At 43.6% G+C, this 22,303-nt stretch overlaps 1 protein-coding gene across 1 annotated transcript in view; it reads right to left on the reverse strand.

Moving 5' to 3' along the window:
- Window positions 1-5,386: 5,386 nt before the first annotated feature.
- The window catches only part of EXT1 (exostosin glycosyltransferase 1), a 297,370-nt gene continuing 280,453 nt past the window's right edge, over window positions 5,387-22,303 (reverse strand). The window contains exons 8-11 of the mRNA XM_006046563.4: window positions 17,515-17,604; window positions 11,390-11,550; window positions 8,346-8,517; window positions 5,387-5,939 (exon numbers count right to left, since the gene is read on the reverse strand). Of these exons, the coding sequence (XP_006046625.1) occupies window positions 5,754-5,939; window positions 8,346-8,517; window positions 11,390-11,550; window positions 17,515-17,604 (609 nt within the window). The 3' untranslated portion in view covers window positions 5,387-5,753. The remainder of the gene's footprint in view (window positions 5,940-8,345; window positions 8,518-11,389; window positions 11,551-17,514; window positions 17,605-22,303) is intronic.

Genomic DNA, 22,303 nt, shown 5'->3' on the forward strand with positions numbered 1-22,303 from the left:
TGGAACTGGGCAATGGAGTCCCAAATTCGGGTATTTCATCTAGGCTCCTGATAGGCAGCATGAAAGTGAAAAGAGAAAGTATTAGTCTCTCAGTCGTGTCCGACTCTTTGTAACCCCATAGACTATAGCCCATCAGACTCCTCTGTCCATGGGATTCTCCAGGCAAGAATAATGCAGTGGGTAACCATTCCCTTCTCTAGGAGATCTTCCCAACCCAGGGAGAGAACCCGAGTCTCCTGTATTGCAGGCAGATTCTTTACCACTGAGCCTTTCAGGAAGCCCCTGAAACATCCTGGAACTCTAAATTAGTAACAACTACAGATATTCCCTGCTAAGTAAAAATTAGAGCAATAAAATCCTTTGATTTTTGGAAAGAGCGAAAGGGGAGATGGTTTTCAGGGGTCACTTTCCTTATCGAGATTATGTTGTAAACAGCAGCTTTTCCAGCCACAGCCTCTGGACAGCATTACTGAATTGACAGGAGAGACAGTGTTCTTAGATGCTTGATCCCATTCTTTCAAAGTAGACTTGGAGACAGGGAGTAACAGAATGTGTACTTGCTGAAGTTCTAAGACGGAAGGAGGCACAGGCTGGTATTAATACTCATTTACTGAGAACTGAAGTCAGAACAACATTGTCTCTCTCAATCATGCCTGAGAGAATGAAAGTGAAAGTGAAGTCACTCAGTTGTATCCAACTCTTTGCGAACCCATGTACTGTAGCCTACCAGGCTTCCCTGTCCATGGAATTTTCCAGGCAAGAATACTGGAGTGGGTTGCCATTCCCTTCTCCAGGAGATCTTCCCGACCCAGGGATTGAACCCGGTTCTCCCACATTGTAGGCAGACGCTTTACCGTCTGAGCCACCTGAGGCCAGCAGCAAAAGAGCTTTCTTGGTTAAATCTGGCCAAGAATGACAGAGCCACCTGAAAGGTTCTTGTCCCTCATCGCAGCCAATGGAAATTAGGTAAATCACATGAACAACTGAAGCCCTGATGTACTGGCTGCTTGTCAATTATCTTAACTATTAGAAAGCAGGGGCATTTTTGAGAGTTCATGGTAATAACTGGTCCTTTTTAAACCTGGAGCTCTTGGAGATCTGAGGGAAGACCTGAGCTGGGAAGTTTGTCTCAGCTCTTCATCCATAACTCAGCTGGTCTAGCAAGGCTTATTTAGATTCTAAGCTGCCAGGGCTGCCTTCTCCTTACCCCCACCCTTTAAACAGGTTTGATTAAAATTTCATTACTTCTTAGTCAAGAGCTCTTTTTTCCCCCACCTAACAGTATCCAGAACTATTCGCTCACCCCTAATTAAAGTTCAATAAACTTTATGAAAGGCTACTAGCATAATTCTCCAAGCCAGGCTTCAACAGTATGTGAACTGTCAACTTCCAGAAGTTTAAGCTGGATTTAGAAAAGGCAGAGGAACCAGAGATTAAATTGCCAACATCCGCTGGATCATCGAAAAAGCAGGAGAGTTCCAGAAAAGCATCTACTTCTGCTTTATTGACTATGCCAAAGCCTTCAACTGTGTGGATAGCAACAAACTGGAAAATTCTGAAAGAGATGGGAATACCAGACCACCTGATCTGCCTCCTGAGAAATCTGTATGCAGGTCAAGAAGCAACAGTTAGAGCTGGATATGGAACAACAGACTGGTTCCAAATCAGAAAAGGAGTATGTCAAGGCTGTATATTGTCACCCTGTTTATTTAACTTATATGCAGAACACATTATGGGAAATGCTGGACTGGATGAAGCACAAGCTGGAATCAAGATGCCTGGGAGAAATATCAATAACCTCAGATACGCAGATGACACCACCCTTATGGCAGAAAGTGCAGAAGAACTAAAGAGTCTCTTGATGAAAGAGGAGAGTGAAAAAGTTGGTTTAAAACTCAACATTCAGAAAACTAAGATCATGGTATCTGGTCCCATCACTTCATGGGAAATAGATGGGGAAACAGTGGAAACAGTGACTGACTTTATTTTGGGGGGCTTGAAAACCACTGCAGATGGTGATTGCAGCCATGAAATTAAAAGATGCTTGCTCCTTTGAAGAAAAGTTATGACCAACCTATACAGCTTATTAAAAAGCAGAGACATTACTTTGCCAACAAAGGTCTGTCTAGTCAAAGCTGTGTTTTTCTAGTAGTCATGTATGGATCTGAGAATTGAACTATAAAGAAGGCTGAGTGCTGCAGAATTGATGCTTTTGAACTGTGGTGTTGGAGAAGACTCTTGAGAGTCCCTTGGACACCAAGGAGATCCAACCAGTCCATCCTAAAGGAAAATCAGTCCTGAATATTTATTAGAAGGATTGATGCTGAAGCTGAAACTCCAATACTTTGGCCACCTGATGCGAAGAGCTGACTCATTTGTAAAGACCCTGATGCTGGGGAAGATTGAGGGCATGAGGAGAAGGGGACAACAGAGGATGAAATGGTTGGATGGCATCACCCACTCAGTGGACATGAGTTTGAGTAAACTGTGGGAGTTGGTGATGAACAGGGAGGCCTGGCGTGCTGCAGTCCATGGGGTCACAAAGAGCTGGACATGACTGAGCGACTGAACTAAATGGATCTGAGCTAGCATAACATTCCTTCAAATGACCAGGTTTCCAGAATCATTCAAATAAAGGCTAACATAGCCTACTGTAAATGAAAAACAAAAATCATCCCAAAAGACAAATAGAAGGAAGCGATTGAGATTGATCCTTCTTTGAGCACCATTTGGAACAAGAAATTAGTGTCATGCACAGAAAATTCCACGTGCCATATATTTTACTTCTTCTGAAGCATCCTATTGGAAAGTGTGCCAATATGGTATGTCCAGGTATGTCCTAGCTAGGTTATCTTTTGTGACATGGCTACAATGATTATTTCATGGCTTTTTCTCTACAGCCTCAATTTTGGGTCATTTTGCTTTTCCAACAAAGATGATATGGTTCATGTATATGTAAACTTGATTTGATTCTTATAAGCCTTCTCAAATGAATACATAAGCCAGAGTAAAAAGAAAAAAACATATTTTTAAGATCATATGTCCTAACGTGGAGCTGGAAAAAGATACTGTGTGGGAATCATAAGTGGCTGAGACCTCTACGGAGTTTCTGCATGAAATTCATTACGTGGTTGGCACTCTACTCTCTGGTCTTGGCTCCTTCCCAATTCATGTTGGCCGACTTTGAGACCCCTGGCTATCATTAAAGTTGACTGAGAGATAACTCCTGACATCCTACAGAGATGGCTATGATTTGTCAACTTGCTGCAGTGAAATACAGCTCTTGCCTAAGTGAATTAAAATTACATCTTACTGTTGGGCCTCGCTGATTTGCCAAGCATTGTTCAATTCCCAGCTGTAGGTTTCAAATGGGAAAATAACATGCCAGCAAGCATTCTAAAGAGATGTGCTCTGAGAATGACATGAAATAAAACCATGGAGATTTCAAGTGGCTAAAAAGTATGTCAGACCCTGTTTTCATTTATAATTACCTTTTTTTTTTCATGTAACATACATTGTGGAGAATATGCCCTGTGAACTTTGTGACACGTAAAGCAATTCCCTAGGTCCATCCATGTGACTGGCTGGTACAATGAAGGACACAGATATGAAAGCCAAGATGACAACTTGAGTTTCAAGTCAACTTGGGATCGTTGAACAAAACATTGCAATCATTTTCGCAAAGAAGAAAGATAAGATACAGGGGTTATTTGGAAAACCTAAAGAATTAAATACAAATTTGCAGAGGCCAGATGAATAAGGATTAATTGACAACCCTTTAGGTTGCTGAGTGACACAGCTTAAATAGCATGAAATATATTTGGGCATGTAATAGAAGGAAACAAGTTCAAGTACCATGAACCTAAGAATTATGTTTCAATAAATACCTAAGAGATAGTCACATCCACTATGCAGAAGAAGTCATATGTATGGGAGTGGGCTATGGCTGGGTCAAGTTGAATGAGAGATTTAGGGAGCTCTTCTGAGTCACAAGGCTGCAGAGAAAAGACCATCTTTCATTGAAGTTCATTGCCTGTGTACCACTCACAACACAGAATCAGGACACGCGGGCTTTGGATTTTGCTCTCTCACCAGATAGCATACTTAGTCATCTCTCTCTCCCTCTTTCAATTCTCTTTGCAAGTTCCTCTTTCTCTTCCAGATGTCTACAATACAAGGATGAGTTCAAGTCTCCTGGATTTACGGTTTCCACTGACCCAAGCCAGACACCTGAAGTGATTTGAACACAATTCTGTGATGAAACTTTCTTCTCACCCAATCCTGGAAAAAATTTATGAGATATATGATAGTTGAGGGGCAAAACAATGTAAAGTATTTCTTGTTTATTTAGCATAAGAGGTCTTTCTCTTCTCTATTCTCTCTTGCTTCTTCCAAGTAGAAGCAAGTGTTTCATTTCAGAAGTCTCCATCTTTTACACTGGAGTTAAGGGATATATCAGCTTGTAATTGCAAGTAATTGCAATTTTATAATAATCCGAAGCCAAAGCAGCATTTGTAGGAAAAGAAATATTCTTTTTAAGAAAAAGCACAACCACACTACAGATTTAAAAATTAAAATGAAATAAAATGGCTTTCACATTTGTTCCTGATTATTTTGTTTGCCAGATTCTTGCTCACAACAGTGTTTGGCTAAAAATGGTATCAGGGTCCCAGTGGTGCGATATGCTCCTCAGCAGTCCTCAAGTTCAGTGCTGAGAATTTAGACATTATCATTTCTTTCTCAATAGTAAAGACTCTGAAACTTCGGGTCACTCAACCACGGAAGAACTTGTCTTGTGACTTCTGCTTGTGCCACCAGCACATTCCTTCTTTCTTTGCCTCTAAGCCAAAGCCTTTCCCAGCGTTAAGTAGACTTGTGTCAGTGGCTGAATGTGTAATCTCGCCCATCTCCCTGAAAAGCACTGGATAACTATTATGGGTCAGTATTTCCACCTCATTAATATGCTGGTGAATGTTTGCATGGTTCCTTGTGCAAATTGCACATTTCTTAATTACACTAAAGTCTTCTTGGTACTAATTCCCCCACCTCTCCCAGTGAAAAAGATGACCGTACTCCCCAAATATAAAGTTTTAAGTTAGAACTGTCTACTTGGAGGTCATAATACCTTCTCCCATGCTGCGATATTTAGAGATAAAAGTTTAAGTGGATCTGCAAATTCAAAATGGAAAGCAATCTGCACTGGCAAAGTTGAAGAGGGAACCTGTCTCAGGTATGCTTGGCTATTTCTTGACACAGGAGAGACTGACTCAGGGTGTTTTCCATGGAGTCTGAGCTTTTTGTAACTTTTGGGCACTCTGGGTGACCCACAGCAATGCTGTTTGTAGGGTGAGGAGCAGCCACTTTGAAATATTCACAACCAACACAATTTTGATTAAAGAAAGAACTCTGGTTTTTAATAGTTTTGATCATTAAAAAAGTTTAAACCTGCATAGCAATCATTTCAAAAATAATTATTTAATGTTCCATAATTAAACTGTACACAACCTAGTCTTGGGACATAGAAGCCAGTGAGGTGAATCTGGAGCAGTCCTGTGCAGTCCCCCGAGTCAGGAGTAGAGTTTCCATTGGCCATTTTTTTTTTTTTTTTTTTTCTGTCATTCTGTTCATCTTAGTTGATTTGGATGCTTGGCACAATCTGGCTCCGCTGCTGAGCGGATCTGCACGCGGCAGAGAGACAGCTGACCCTGTCCTCCAGCCCTTCTCGCGGCCCCTCCCCGACTCGGCCGGGTTCCTCAAAGCCGCTCGATGTCTCGGTATTTCTTCCGCAGAATAGAGACCTGGTCTTTAAAGAGGACGGGGTCCAGCCTCATCTGAGAGTGGATCAGCGGCATGTAGCCAAACCAGCTGGCAAACGTATTCATGCAGCTTTGTCGCTGGGCAAAGTGGTCAGGGTCAGCCCAGCGGGAAGCCCGAGAGGTCTGCAGAAAGGGAGAGAAACAAGGAAGATGATGAGTTGGGCACCAGGCAAGAGGGACACACGGCGGGAAATGAAGTCGCGCTCAGTGGGCATGCGTTAGGGCTCTGGGTCTGGCCTGGCCACCATGGCCGCCCCATCCATGTGGCTGGTGAAGATGCAAGCACAGGTCCAGATTTTCAGCCTTGCCAGATGCCTTCCCCAGACCTGCCACGTTCCCCAATGTTCCAAACAAAGATCCACAGGCACTGACACAGTCTCTGGGCCATGAAGGACCTACCAACTGAGCTTCAGCTGTTGTGGTCGCTCAACAGAAAACTTCTTTTTGCACTTGGGGGTAAATACAATGACTCATAATGTGTGTATGCTTTCCAAGATAATTTTTTAAAGCCCTCCTGTGAACTTGGTTGATTCTGGGTAAGTAGAAAGATGGTTGCCACCTCTTCATTCTCCATGTTGACCTTGAGACTGGTTTAGATCATTTAAATGACTGACATTGATTTAAAAGAAAACCATAAATGACCCCAGCGCTGAAATTTAAATGGACCAACAAAGCATAATATCTTCATCTTTGTATGAAACAAGGAAAAGGTGGGCTGCCCAATTATGTTGGGAAAAATCCATGAATTCACTAACGTCAATAGGTGAATATTTAATGATGCATATACATGTATGTGTGTATAACATGTTTGTATCCTCATACATTGTTAGAAACTACTTTCATAGGAAGGTACATTTTGCTGTGAGAACCACTCAGAGTCACTGTAAAACCACAAGCGTCAACATGCTTGAAAGGAACCACCGAAGGTAAACACAGATCTCAAGTTACCTTGGAGCAGCAAAGAAACAAACAAAATACTATTTGTAAAGTGTTTTCATGAGCTCATTTGAGCCTCTCAACAACCTGATCAAGTGATCTACCCGTGTAGTAACATTTCCACTGTACAGATGAGGAAGTAGTTTCAAGGAAGTTAAAATTGTTTGTTCAAGGCTAGAAAGGGGCAGAACTCAGGCTTCATTCTCTCTCTCTTTTTTTTTTTTTTTGATGTGGACCATTTTAAAAGTCTTTATTGAATTTGTTACAATATTGTTTCCATTTTATGTTTCAGTTCTTGGCCCTAGGGCATGTGGGATCTTAGTTCCCTGACCAGAGATGGAACCCATACCCTTTACATTGGAGGGTGAAGTCATAACCACTGGATTGGCAGGGAAAACCCCAGACTTCATTCTTTACCATTGGTACTAGAGGAACTCTGCTTGGTAAGTCAGAGACAGTATCAGTTTAAGCTGACCACTTGAGTCCATATCAGAGTTGACAGTTCCAAGTGATAGCTGCTCAGTCATGTCCAACTCGATGCAACTGCAGCTTACCAACTGCAGCCCACCAGCCTCCGTCCATGGAGTTCTCCAGGCAAGAACATTGGCATGGGTTGCCATTCCCTCCCAGGGGATCTGAACCTGGGTCTCCTGCATCATAGACAGATTCTTTACTGTCTGAGCCACCAGGGAAGCCCTAGGGAGCTCCATTTTGCTCCTATTATTTGGGATGAGCTTGTAGATTATTTCTGAATGACCTGCTCATCTTCAAAAGGCCAGACCCCCTACATCCCAGCAAGCGCTCACATTTGAGAATGGAAACACTGTTGAGATCCTAAGCTCATTCTTATTCTCTTACAAATGAAAGGAAAAAAAAAAAAGAGTCCACTACAAAGTAGTGTCTATATTAATCTCAAACTCCTAATTTATCTTTCCTCTCCCACTACTATCCCTTCTGGTAACCAGAAGTTTGTTTCTGTTTTGTAAATAAGTTCATTTGTATCTTTTTTTTTCCAGCTTCCACTTATGAGAGATATCATATGATATCTGCCCTTCTCTGTCTGACTTACTTCACTTAGTACGATAATCTCTAGGTCCATCTATGTTGCTGCAAACGGCATTATTTCAGTTGTTCCCATGACTGAATAATATTCCACCGTATAAAGAATCTTCTTTATCCATTCATCTGTGGATGGACATGTAGGTTGCTTCCACATCTTGGCGATTGTAAACAGTGCTGCTACGAACACTGGGGTACATATGTATTTTCAAATTAGAGTTTTCTCTGGGTATATGCCCAGGAATGGGATTGCTGGATCATATGGTAATTCTATTTCTAGTTTTCTTAAGGAAACTCCATACTTTTTTCCATAGTGGCTGTACCAATTTAGAGAGCTTTTATATTCTTGACATAAAGATACCCTTGACTTTCATCTTCCCAATTATGTGCCGACCATATGCTCCCTTGGGGCTTTTGGATGTGGTTTATTTCCTGGTATTTCCTGTTATGCTTCCTACAAGAAAACATGTCCTCGTTACTACAGACTGAGCTACCAGTGAGCAAAGCAAAGGAGGAGAGGTCTCCTTCTCTTACCTGTCCCATCATCGTCTCCTTATACTGCTTCTTTTGGGTCACTTTGATTGGAGGCAATTTTGTCACAGCAGACACCAGGAAATTCATGAGTATGTCCTCACAGTTGGCCAATTGGTCCACCATGTTCTTCAGGCTGGCTGGCAGGTAATGGGTGTAAAGGTAGTGATAATATCTGTAAAAACCAAAGACAGGTATTAGCAGGGGCCATCACTGTATAATAACAGCTGGTCTTCTTTGAAAGAAAATACATACCCATTCTTTGAATCCCTAAACACATCCTGGATGATGATGATGACAATTATCATTTATATGGTATTTACTGCACACCAGGTAATGTTCTAAAGTGCCTTCTAAGAAATTCCTCACTTAATCCTTATAAGGAACCTATGATGTAGGTACTATTATTATCCCTGTTTTACAGACAAGGAAACAACGTACAGAGATATCCACAGATGCAGATATTGTCTGCTCAGCCTAACTTTAAAATCAGGCTGGTTGGTTAGAAACTTAGATGTAAAATAAGTTACTTACACATATCATTACAAGCTGCTTTACAATTTTAATTATTGGTTTAATCAGAGCTATATTCAATACTATCCCATAACTCTGGTTCCAACAATATAATCATTCCATTTTGGGGGCCTCTAAGCCATGTATTGCATCACTTCTTAGAGCTATTAATCTGGTGGTCAATCATTATGGAGAAAACACAATTAATTTGAATTATTTCTCACCCTACTATTTTTTTGGAGAGGTATATATAGCACACATTGCTCAAAAGAAATGGTGCTAGTGGTAAAGAACCCACGTGCCAGTGCAGGAGATGAGACACAGGTTAGATCCCTGGGTTGGGAAAATTCCCTGGAGAAGAAAATGGCAACCCACTCCAGTATTCTTGCCTGGAGAGAGTCCCATGGACAAAGGAGCCTGGTGGGCTACAGTCCATAGGGTAGCAAAGAGTCGAACACACCTGAAGTGATTTAGCATGCACACATGCATATTCAGCACAGATTTCTAGAAAAAATCACTTGACCGAATCAGATTCACCGAGTGGTGGCAGCAGGAAGAAAGAGGTGGAATCTTGAAATCAAGCTTCAGTCACCCCAAATGCTTATACCTTGTGCATTTCCAACACCATCCCTGAGATGACAGGGTTCTCTATTTTTTTTTTTTTTTTTCTAAAAAAGACTAGGGTGAAATTGGTATGTTCATCTTACAAAGGAGTCGGGATTTCAAGAATGACTCAGTCAGGAACATTAGCCTTCTACACTCATGAATTTGGCCATCTTACCTGAGTCCCCTGGCTTTAAAGACCAGATCCAGGCAAACAGCTCCAAAATGTTTATTTCCATCCCTGACCTTTTTCAAACATTCTCTTCGATGTCCTCACATGCCCAAGACTGAACTCCTCTATTTTCCCTAATACCTGTTCCATCTACACTTTTCCCCAGCTCTACTGATGGCTTACTCTATCCTTTTAGTTCTTCAGGTCAAAAAGCCTGAGTCATCAAACTCTACATCCGGTCTGTCAGTACATGATGCTGGAGCATCTTCAAAATACAGGCACAATCTGATCACTACTCCCCACCTCTGCTCCTCACTTCTGAATCCAGGCTCCATCATCTCTTATCTAGATCAGGTCAGTCACCCCCTAACAGGCTTCCCTGCACTTCCCCTGGTCCCCCTGTAGTCCTCCCTCATCACAGTCTTCACAGTGGATGCCTAAAGCATAAGACAGACTGCCCTCCTCACGCCCCTCCATCGGCTCCCATGTCACCCAGAAGAGAGTCAAGTCCTCATAATGGACAATAGGGCCTGGCATCTGGGCTCCCATGATCTCTCTCACTTGCTTGCCCCTCACTCCACTTGGGTCACACTGATCTTCTGGACATTCCTCCAGCATCCTGCCTCAGGGCATCTATTCCAGCTGCTCCCTACACCAGCGCACTCTTCCAACAGGTATTCTCCTGCCTAACTTCCTTTCCTCCTATTGTCTCCTCTCAAATCTCACCCGCTTAGGGAGGATCACCCTACACCCCCAACCAGTCCCTTTTTCACCTTTGGTACTCCTCATTCTTTATGCCAGAGAAGGCAATGGCAACTCACTCCAGTACTCTTGCCTGGAAAATCCCATGGGCAGGAGCCTGGTAGGCTGCAGTCCATGGGGTCGCTAAGAGTCAGACACGACTGAGCAACTTCACTTTCACTTTTCACTTTCATGCATTGGAGAAGGAAATGGCAACCCACTCCAGTGTTCTTGCCTGGAGAATCAATCCCAGGGACGGGGGAGCCTGGTGGGCTGCTGTCTATGGGGTCGCACAGAGTCAGACACGACTGAAGCGACCTAGTGGCAGCAGTATCCTTTATGCTGCTCTGGTTGACTTTTTGCTATATAACTTATGTCCTCACATATTATAGAATTATTATATATACTGTGTCTCCCCTTGCTAGATTCAAGACCTGTGTCTTTTTTCTATTTTATTCACTAGTAAATCCCAAGCACCTACAACGCTTGCTTAGTTGCTCAGTCATGTCCGACTCTTTGTGACTCTATGGACTATAGCCTGCCAGGCTCCACTGCCAGAATCCAAGGGATTCTCTAGGCAAGAATACTGGAGTGGGTTGCCATGACCTTTTCCAGGGGATCTTCCTGACCCAGGGATCAAACCTGGATCTCCTACATTGCAGGTGGATTCTTTACAGTCTGAGCCATCAGGGAAGCCCCAGAACAATGCTGGGCGGTGCTCCATGAAGTATATACTTTGTTGGTTCTTCTACACATTCAGTCCCTCAACACACCCTGAGGATGTCTCCACATCTCAGACTTGCTGAAGATGCAGATCTACCATCACTTCTAACAATGCAATAAGCCAAGAGGTTTTACTGGTTTCAAAGACACATGTTAACCACATCAACAAAACTCAAACAGGGATGCAGACTAATTTTCGCTAAGGTTGTTAACAAGACTTGGCCCAAGTTCCAATTTTTGCAGCAGCCAGAAAGTCATATAAGGAACAGTGTAAAATGATGTCCAGGCTCCTCACTTGTGGTAAATAGCAGCTCCCGTCAACACCATGGAGTAGTCATTCGTCCACTTGGACGTGTAGCCCCACCGCTCCTTAGAGTTGTCCCAGAAATGGCTGCGTGCGGGGTACCCCACAATCCTCTCGGGGAAGCTCTGCCACACGGTGAAGGCAAAATCCACCTGCAGGCAGAACACAAGCCAAACAAGCAATCAACAGTGTTAACAAATGTCAACAAAACATTACCTTCCCCCTGCTAATTCGTAATGCGAAATCCTGGGACTGTTGGGAAACATTAATTCCATGTATTCATCAGCAAATTAAACTGACTGCTTGACATTTTGCCCCATAATTATGTACATTTTTAATGTTTTCTGTTAAAGAAACTTCAGATTAGTGTGGAAATGAAAGAAGGAAAAAAAACAAAAAACAAAACAAAACACTGGCGATATGTCTTGTAGAAATCCAGTCTGTTCAAGCTTAAAAAAAAAATCAGTTGCTTCTCCCACCCCCGCTGCTCCACAAAGGACACGTGACCATTCATGGGTGGGAGGAACAAACGCATCTGTTTTATAAACAGGAGCAGATTTTCTATATACATCCGGCATATGAATATATAGCATGTAACATTACCAGCACGCAGCAAAGCCATAGTGACTAAAATCAAGGCATCCACTTAAAAGCCAGAGAAAAGATGTTTAAAAAGCATACAAGTTCTACCAGGAATAAGAGCAGGTATCATCATGAGCAGAAATTCAGGCCTCTCAGGTGTGAAGATGCTCAGTGCAAGGGAAATTCAGAAATGTACCCACAGTGAAAAATCACTAGGAGTAAGTGGGGACAAGGCCAAATAAAGCCATGGGATTATTTTAAAGGAAACGCAGTGAAATGACTTCCTAGTGTTCAAGATCACCCAAAGCAGGGACTTCTGAACCTGCTACAAACACTTGTGTTAGCACATGAACAGTCGGTTTTCAAATGTGTGCACTCACTTCTGACTTTCCATGATTATTTGATGAATAATAAAACAACACACAGAAAGTTTTTTTTAAAAAAGTAATAGAAATGCTCATAATTATGTAATCCTTATAATATGACAGGTACTTACATATTTTAACTCATTTAATCCTCACGATAACCCTGAGAAGTAGGTAATTTTATAGTCTCCAGTTTACAGAGCGGGGGGAAGCTAAGGATATGGAGGTTCAAGTATTTTTCTGAGGTAGTAAGTGGCAGAGTCAAGACGTGAACTCAAGCCATCTGGTTTCAGATTCAGTGTACACTGTTATCATAGCCTCACTTTTAGCTCTGTTGCTACAGTGTGCAAAACAATTTCTCTTATACAGGTTACATGTCCATCAACAACCTTTTCCCTGTAAGTAAAGCAAATGGAAATTTCATATATTCCACATACGTTTCAAGCCTTGGCATTGTAATGGTGGCTGAGTGATGCTGGCAAGTCCAATTCCTGACCTCCCAGGGGCTTAAAAGCAGAGAAGTTAGGAATTCCCTGGCAGTCCCGTGGTTAAGACTCTTGTGCTTTCATCGCTGAGGGTGAGGGTTCAATCTCTGGTCGGGGAACTAAGATACCACAAGCCACATGGTGCAGCCAAAAAAAAAAAAAAAAAGAAGGCAGAGCAAATAACTGTTCACAACAGCCCTAAAATGGGAACAACCCAAATGCCATCAACTCATGAATAAATATGCCAAATATGGCATATCCATTTGGTGGAATATGACTCAGCACTAAAAAGGAATGCAATACTGATGCGTGCTACCACGTGGATGGACCTTGCAAACATTATGTTGAGTGCAAGAAGCCACATACAAAAGGCCCCATATTGTGTGATTCCATTCACATCAAGGGTCCAGGGAGAGCAAATCCACAGAGAAAGAAAACAGACTGGTGGCTCCAGTGGAGAGGGAGTGACGGATTAACGGCCACGGGGTGTCCCTTTTGGATAATGAAAACGTTTCAGGATGAGGTAGAGGTAATAAGTGTGTAACACTGGGAAGGTACAAATGCCACTTGAAGACGGTTGATTTTTATGCTTTGTGAATTTTACCCCAATTACAAGACAAAGCGAATAAGCCTAAAGATATTTCCTAAGCTTTCACCATATTCATTACCACTGTTGCTTCTTTTGCCACATTTAATGACTTAGCTAATATTTTTCTTTAAACTGCCTATACTTCTTTTTTTTGTTTGTTTTTAAGCACCATTCTAGGTAAACAGGTCAGTGAAATCCTAGGTTTAGGAAACACCAGTCTGAGTGATCTGCAAGGGTCCTTTTTTCCTCTGAATTCTTGGGGCTTAGTTAGAAGACACAATTTTTATAAACAGCCACGAATTTAAAACTTTATGAAGAATTTAGTCTGGTGCCCTGACTCAAGATACGAACACCTTAACAATATAGCTTGCGTGTGCATGCTCAGCAGCTTCAGTCATGTCTGACTCTCTGCAACCCTATCTATGGTTGGTAGCCTACCAGGCTCCTCTGTCCGTGGGTTCTCCAGGCAAGAACACTGGAGTGGGTTGCCATGCCCTCCTCCAGGGAATCTTCCCGACCCAGGGATTAAACCTGTGTCTCTGCATCTTCTGCATTGCAGGCAGATTTTTGACCACTGAAATCACTGGGGAAGCCATGGAAGGGGAAACGAGGGGTTGGGATATACATTAAGAAAGTATGGTGGGGCGAGGGGCACCTCAAAGTTAAAATACAGCAGCTGAGTGGACAGTATTTGTCAGAAAATAGAAAGCAGGTCGTGAAAACCTGAGCGTTGTCACTGGCATTCACGACTAATGGTGCCAGCTGGTGGGACAGTGCATTATGCAGTCCATTGGCAAAGAAACAGCCCGACTGTCAGCGCTCTTTGGGGTTTTCCATTATCCTTTGAAAGGGAGACGCAGACACTGGCAACTACTATAGAACCCGATGGGGTGTTTTCATCACATGAATTCCTTCCTATCTCAAAGCCGTTTCAAGTCATTTCAAAGCAACTCAAAAGTAAATTCCGATAAAACTATGATGCTTGTGATAGTTCTCTTTTCAGCTGCTCATTAGCACATCAAAGGAGGCAAAGGTCAGCTTATGGCCTCTTCTCTTAAAAACCAACATCTGTTTTCTTTTGAGAGTGTGCAGCAATCCAGATAAATGTAAATAACTAGAAAACCAACTCTGTCTAATACCCTTTATAGGACGCTATTTAAAAATCTATCCTTAATACCACAGAGAGGCATTTAAACAAGCTAAGGATCCTTAGAGAGGAAATAAAATGAACCAACATCTATTCACCTAAAAGAGAAAACAGAAATCTTTGTCCTCCACCATGTTGGGCAATACAACTGTGCTATTGATCAGTCACAAAGTAAACTAGAGGGCCAGCCTCTTAAATTTACATCTCATATTCAAGCCAAGCTAACTTCTCATTGCTCCACATACAACACATGTTCTTCCTGGCGTGCGCTGAGAGGCTGGAACTGCTGTTCTTTGAAAAGATACCCACTAGCACGTGGATCCATCACAGCAGCTGGAAGTTATTTCACCGTGGGACAGGGGGAAACAAATCCTAGCGTGAGATCTATGGCCTCATGCCCAGGGGAGGACAAGAGGTGAATCGATACTTCTGGTCCTGGGGTAACGATTTAGGTGCATGCTGTGGTCTTGACCATCCGTTCCGCCATGACAGTGTGTGGCCTTTCCTCTGTCTGCTCGCCAAGATCCACTCTCCATCCTTCTTGCATGCCCTACGCCTGAGACAATGGGACTCTATGGACTGCACAGCATGGGCATCCTTGCTGGCTGCTTGGGTTAGGTCAATGGTAGTCGTTGGCAGGAAAATTAGGTGGGACAGAGGCAGGGCAGTATTTCTCCCCTGCTCTCCCCGCAAGCCCTGGCTTTGGCACCAGAGTCCTGGCAGGTGCCACATCCCTTCACGATCATAGTTCTTACAGGACAACAGCCTCTTCTTCTCAATTCCTCCTTCCAGGGACTGCTATTGTTTTTGTTTAGTTGCTAAGTCATGGTCAACTCTTTTGCAATCCTGTGAACTCTAGTCCTCCAGGCTCCCCTGTGCATGGGATCTTCCAGGCAAGAATACTGGAGTGGGTAGCCACTTCTTACTCCAGGAGATCTTCCTGACCCAGGGATTGAACCCGCGTCTCCTGCATTGGCAGGTGGATTCTTTACCACTGTGCCACCAGGGAAGTCATTCTCAGGGACTCTGGAAACACTTTCCCTTCCTTCACTCCTTCAGGCATAGAAGTGGGAGCTATTTCCTGCCCTCACCACTCCCCAGCTGCCTCTCCATCAGCTCCTATGGGGTTCTTTAACCCCATTACGTAGTCATCCTCCATCCCTTCATTTGAATCACTTGATTTGAATTCTGTTTGCTGCCAGGACTCTGCTGGCTCTAGGCAGGATCTGTGTAATCAAAGTACCTGGCACAGGGACCAGAACAAAGCCAGCCCTCCATAAATACTTGTTGAATGAATGTGCACTAGGGGTGCCAGCTTCCTTTGCAGGAAGCAGGAGAAAAATGCAAGCTGGAGTGTCCCGTTCCCTGCATTCCATCGCTGTCATTCCCTTTGAACATGAAGCATCTTTTCCCCCTGCTTTCCACCCCCACCACCCCACCCCATCTTTCTCTTGCAGCCTCACATGTGACACAGTTGGATGTGTGTTCACACTTTAATCCTTGAAGCACGCATCTCCCCGACTCATTCACCAAGTATTTACAGGCCTTGCACTGCATAGAAAGGATCGACAAAGGCAGACCTGCAGAGAAAGGATCTGACCCAGGGCAGGTGTCCCAGGGGGGTGATTTTGGTTGCCCTTCCACAGAACATCTGCTCAACTCCATTGGATGGAAACTGGGAAACATCCATGGAATTTGAAGAGCAGCAGAAACCAACAGCCCAGGTTAACATGAGTCTTGGGTATGGGGCATCAGACCATTAGAATCAGACTGGCGCCCAGGAAAATGTCTGCGGCTAACTGTTGGTGTTTACATTAAAAAGATAATATAGAACAGTCTTATGGACTCGGTGGGAGAGGGAGAGGGTGAGGGTGGGAAGATTTGGGAGAATGGCATTGAAACATGTAAAATATCATGTATGAAACGAGTTGCCAGTCCAGGTTCGATGCACGATACTGGATGCTTGGGGCTGGTGCACTGGGATGACCCAGAGGGATGGAATGGGGAGGGAGGAGGGAGGAGGGTTCAGGATGGGGAACACATGTATACCTGTGGTGGATTCATTTTGATATTTGGCAAAACTAATACAATTATATAAAGTTTAAAAATAAAATAAAATAAAAAAAAGATAATATATGAACAAAATTATTCCTATGAATAAAAAGGAATAAAAGAAGGGGAAGGGGGTGAGTAGCTAAGTCTCCATGCTTTTTAGCAGCTACCTACCCTGAATGATGTATTTCCGACATGCTACATTTTTGTGTAAATGTCTTTGGTCCCCTCTTCGGTTTTAAGTGAGGTTTCAGAGATCAATACTCATTCAAGTTGTAAAAATTGGTTTTCTATCATATCTATCTTTCACCTTCTCGCTCTCCCCCTCACACGTGGCTCTGTGCAATCTTATTTTTGGCACAAGTATGTGAACATCTGAAAAGGCAGGGATCTCCATCTCAGCCTTCAAGTGAAACTGTTTGCTCTCGCGTGGGTAAAAGAAAATGCGCATTTCCAACCAAGACAGAAAAGCTGCCTTTAGAACCCAGAAATAGTGTTCTCCAACAGAGGCCACACATGCCTGCATGGCAGTAGGAGGATCGCGAAAGATGGGGGCTCTGGATCGTGTGGTTTCAAGAAAATACCAAACAGGTGCGCCCGCCCGCCTCGTCTGGGTTCCTCTGCACACCTGCCCACACCTGCACTGTTTAAAAACAATCCAAAAACAGGAGGGCAGACAGAAGGGTGAGGTGAGGCACAGCCTGGCAAGTGAGGAGCCAATTAGCAGAGGAAACAAGGAGAAAAGGCCCTCATCAGGGTTGATTCAAACCCACTCTGCAGGAAGTTCTGAAAAATGTTTTGGGCTTGGCCAAGGCAAGGGCAGAGGAGGTGCCAGCACCCTGGGGTTTGAGGTGACCACCTGTAGGGCCCGCCACACCTCCTGAGAGGCTGCTTACCTCCGTGGTTGAAAGCACGGTGTCCTCGTCAAGGCTGAGCACAGCGTCTGTGATGATGTTGTCATAGGGCAGGAAACGGCTGCTCATCACCTGGGAGGTGGAGGTTGGCGGGGGAGGAGGCGGCGGGGCAGGCAGGAGGGAAGGAATCAGGAAAAGAGAGGTAAATGGAGAGTCTTGTTTGGGGGAGAATTTCCCCCACATCCTCACCTTCACAAAGGATGCTCAACCACCATGTCACCCCTCAACATAAAAGGCTTCCGTTTTCCATCAGTGCAGATTCACTGGTTCCACCATTACTGGGCACTAACTGTACAGACACCTTGCCAGTCAAAGGGAGGCCAGAGGTAAGTAAGATACACCCTCTGTCTTGGAGGAGTTCACAGTCTGCAGGGAGACCAAGATGACCAAGACCAAGATGCGGATCATCAGTCTTGGCCTACTATGAGAAATCCCAGGAAATCAGAGGATGCAGTAACCAGCTGCTTGGAAAAGCAACGAAGACCTTGGAGAAGTGATCCTGATAGCCAGGAATCCACCGAGTGTAAATAGAAATGAGGGCTCAGTAGAGGCAAAGGCAGAGAGTGGACAGCCAGTGCTCTGAGGTCAGGAAAGAGCAGATGGAGGGAGCAGTGATTTCAAGCATGGGACACACACCACTTGATGGCCGCCAGGTCATTTTAGGAGGTGCAGAGACAAATTTTTAAAATTTTCTAGGCTTCGTTTTAGCTCAGAGAAGCAAAAATATGTACACATATATATTAATAGCTACAGCAATAAGGAGTAGTAGTAGAGCTCCTTAAAGATAATTTCATTAAATTGAAAACTAAGCTGATTTAAAAACAATATTAAATAAACAATAGAACATGTGGTCCATGTATTAAGGAAAACTGTAAAGCTAGTATATGAATAAGATTTGGGGAGCTCCAGGATAAGGCATGGCAAGGTGAGTGTATGTGTGTTTCTACACGTGTATGTGTATACCTGTGTGTGTGGTGAGGATCTGGGGGATCAGTTGGAAGACTGAGACCAAAGAGACTACCCTACGACAATTACAGCTTATACCTCTGTGCTAAGGTTTCCACTGAATAACTAATGAGCATGATGATATAAGAAAAACCAACATTTTTTAAACATTTATTATGTGCCGAAGAATGTTCAAAGTTCTTATTTCATCTTTATAACAATCCCATCGTATACACAAGAAAACTAAGGTACAGAAAGGTGTGTCTTGCTCTCAACATTCCATCTAGCGGTCACAATCCTAGGTAGCGGTCCCCAACATTTCTGGCACCCGGGACATTTTCATGGAAGATAGCTTTTCCACAAGCCAGTGGGTGGCTGGTGGTGGTGGTAGTGGGGATGATTTTGGGATGATTCAAGCACAATTCCATTTACTGTTATGATTACATCAGCTCCACCTCAGATCATCTGGCATTAGATCCTGGGGGTTGGGGACCTCCTATAGCACACCTCAGTCGCTACACTCTACCTGTCTTGGGGTTGAAAGGACCTCAGCAGTGAACATGGACCACACATGGTGATCTCACATTCACCACCCTCCTCTGAAAGGCTTATTAACTGTTACGTCATCCTCTCCCGGTTCATATTTGGAGACAGAGAAAGAAGACACTTGTAATCAACTTTCAAGGCATGAAGGCCAGGGAAGGAGGCAGTTAGGTGCTGGAGGCAAAGGGAAAAGGGGCACTTAGTCTGGCTGCCAAGGGTGAGCTCTCCACAAATCTGAGAATGCCTTCACCCACCCGCCCCTCCCAAAGAAGCCCAAGCTATATTTACATCCGGAAGCCAGCTCATCCACAAGCCTCGTCTCAGAGTCAGTTTATAAGTCTGTGAAGCTACTGGAGGGCTTAGGACATTAAAAGATGGAAAATGTCCACCAGAACCCACCTCTAGGAGCTCAAGGGACATATCTACAGCATAAACGGCTCCAGGCTCTGCTCCCACACATCTGTCAACTGGGTCAAGTGTTTGTTCGTTTCCCCCTTCCCTCAGGCTTTCAAAATAAAATAAAATACAAAAGCAATCAGCAACCCCCTATGCACAGGGCTCAGAAATCTCAGCCTGAAGCAATTCTCCTGACACTGTTTCCTTGTCCATTGACTAACTCAGAAGCCATTAGTTGCCAGCTTAGTGATGCCCTGACCTTTCCCTTGTTAAGCCTACAGGGGAAGAGCTGCAAAGACAAGGCCTATAAATTCAAAACAGAATTTCCCAGCCAAAGCAGCCAACACATCAATTTTAAACTCAAGGCTAGACGTAGAAATTTAAAATGGGGAATGAGGAGGACGTATGACTTCCTTCCCCTGTTATGGGCCCAACCACTGGGTTTCAAAGAATCCATTTCTTTTTTCTGAAACTGCTTCATCAACTAAAGTTAAGCGCCCATAAGCCAGCCACTTCCAAATTCTAGTGTAGAAACTAGAGGCTCTTTCTCAAATACCTGGAGTTCCAAAAGCTCCATGAATTAGCATGAAAGGAGCATCTACTTACAAAGTCAATCCAGAGTAAGCTGAGTCTCCCTTGTTAACTTGAAATATTTAGCTACCATAAGAGCCCAAGCCCTTCTAAAATGAACAAAAATGACTAGGAAATGACAAAGGCTCAAGAAGTTCCCTGTCAGGACTTCCCAGGTGGTTCAGTGGTTAAGAATTTGCCTGCCAATGCAGGGGACGCAGGTTGGATCCCTGGTTGGGAAACCAAGATCCCACATACCGTGGGGCAACTAAGCCTGTGTCCCCCAACTACCTACCCCACATCCCACAACTAGAGAGAAGCCTGTACACTGCAGCAAAAGAGCCCCATGCCCCAACTAAGACCTGAAGCAGCTAAACAAATAAATAAATATTTTTAAAAAGTTCCCTGTCCAGTGGGGAAGCTAAGAAACGTTTGTAAGTAATTATACAAAGCACAAGAATTATTGACATTTATCAAGCACCTACCACATATACCCACTTTGTAGGTGCATTCATATGTATAGTATCAAACTATGTGGTTGATACTATCTATCAAACCAGTTAGATGTTAGGATTTCTTCCATTTACTGAAGGGGAGGGTTGAGGCACAGAGAGTTAAATAATGTGCCTGAGGTCACAAAAAAGGAAGTCTGACCCCAGAGCCCATAAGGCAAACCATCAATTTACAACATCCCCTTAGAAAAGGAGCTGATATTTATCAAATGCCGAGTGTATTACAGGGCTGAGCACCTGTAATACAGTGTCATATTTCTTCTTCAAAATGAGCCCAAGTCTTAGCCCAGTTGCCCTAGAATACAGAATCTAAAGGAAGGCTTGAGGGCAAATGCTTTATTAGGTGGTACAGTCCCAGGGCGGGACTTCCCAGTAGCTCAGTGGTAAAGAATCCATCGGCAATGTAGGATCTGCAGGACACACAGGTTCAATCCCTGGGTGGCAAAGATCCCCTGGAGAAGGGCATGGCTACCCACTCCAGTATTCTCACCTGGAGAATTCCATGAACAGAGAAGCCTGGCATGCTACAGTCTCTAGGGTCTCACAGAGTTGGATATGACTGAAGTGACTTAGCATGCACATACACACACACACATGCACAGTCTCAGGGCAGTGACAGTGAGGGGAAAGGAACCACACGACCTACTGGAGTCACTGGCCAAAGTCAAGGCTGCAAAATGAAATGTTAGTTGCTCAGTCGTGTCTGACTCTTTACGACCCTATGGACTGTAGCCCATTGGGCTCCTCTGTCAAGACTAGGACTCAACAAATGGCCAGCAGTCCAGACAGAAATATGGCTGGGAGAATGGGAGGTATTTTATAAGATATATCTGATAAACCTTACAGGAAAGGTACTGTTATTATCATCATCAAATAGAGGAAAACATTAGAATGGGAAAGACTAGAGATCTCTCCAAGAAAATTAGAGATACCAAGGGAACATTTCATGCAAAGATGGGCTCAATAAAGAACAGAAATGTTATGGACCTAACAGAAGCAGAAGATATTAAGAAGAGGTGGCAAGAATACATAGAAGAACTGTACAAAAAACATCTTCACGACCCAGATAATCACGAAGGTGTGATCACTGACCTAGAGCCAGACAATCTGGAATGTGAAGTCAAGTGGGCCTTAGAAAGCATCACTACGAACAAAACGAGTGGAAGTGATGGAATTCCAGTTGAGCTATCTCAAATCCTAAAAGATGATGCTGTGGAAGTGCTGCAATCAATATGCCAGCAAATTTGGAAAACTCAGCAGTGGCCAAGGGACTGGAAAAGGTCAGTTTTCATTCCAATCCCAAAGAAAGGCAATGCCAAAGAATGCTCAAACTACCACACAATTGCACTCATCTCACACTCTAGTAAAGTAATGCTCAAAATTCTCCAAGCCAGGCTTAAGCAATACGTGAACTGTGAACTTACAGATGTTCAAGCTGGTTTTAAAAAAGGCAGAGGAACCAGAGATCAAATTGCCAACATCCGCTGGATCATCAAAAAAGCAAGAGAGTTCCAGAAAAACATCTATTTCTGCTTTATTGACTATGCCAAAGCCTTTGACTGTTTGGATCACAATCAACTGTGGAAAATTCTGAAAGAGATGGGAATACCAGACCACCTGACCTGCCTCTTGAGAAACCTATATGCAGGTCAGGAAGCAACAGTTAGAATTGGACATGAAACAACAGACTGGTTCCAAATCGGGAAAGGAGTATGTCAAGGTTGTATATTGTCACCCTGCTTATTTAACTTATATGCAGAGTACATCATGAGAAACGCTGGGCTGGAGGAAGCACAAGCTGGAAT

Source organism: Bubalus bubalis, chromosome 15, assembly GCF_019923935.1.
Source record: "Bubalus bubalis isolate 160015118507 breed Murrah chromosome 15, NDDB_SH_1, whole genome shotgun sequence".
Classification (NCBI taxonomy): Eukaryota; Metazoa; Chordata; class Mammalia; order Artiodactyla; family Bovidae; genus Bubalus; species Bubalus bubalis.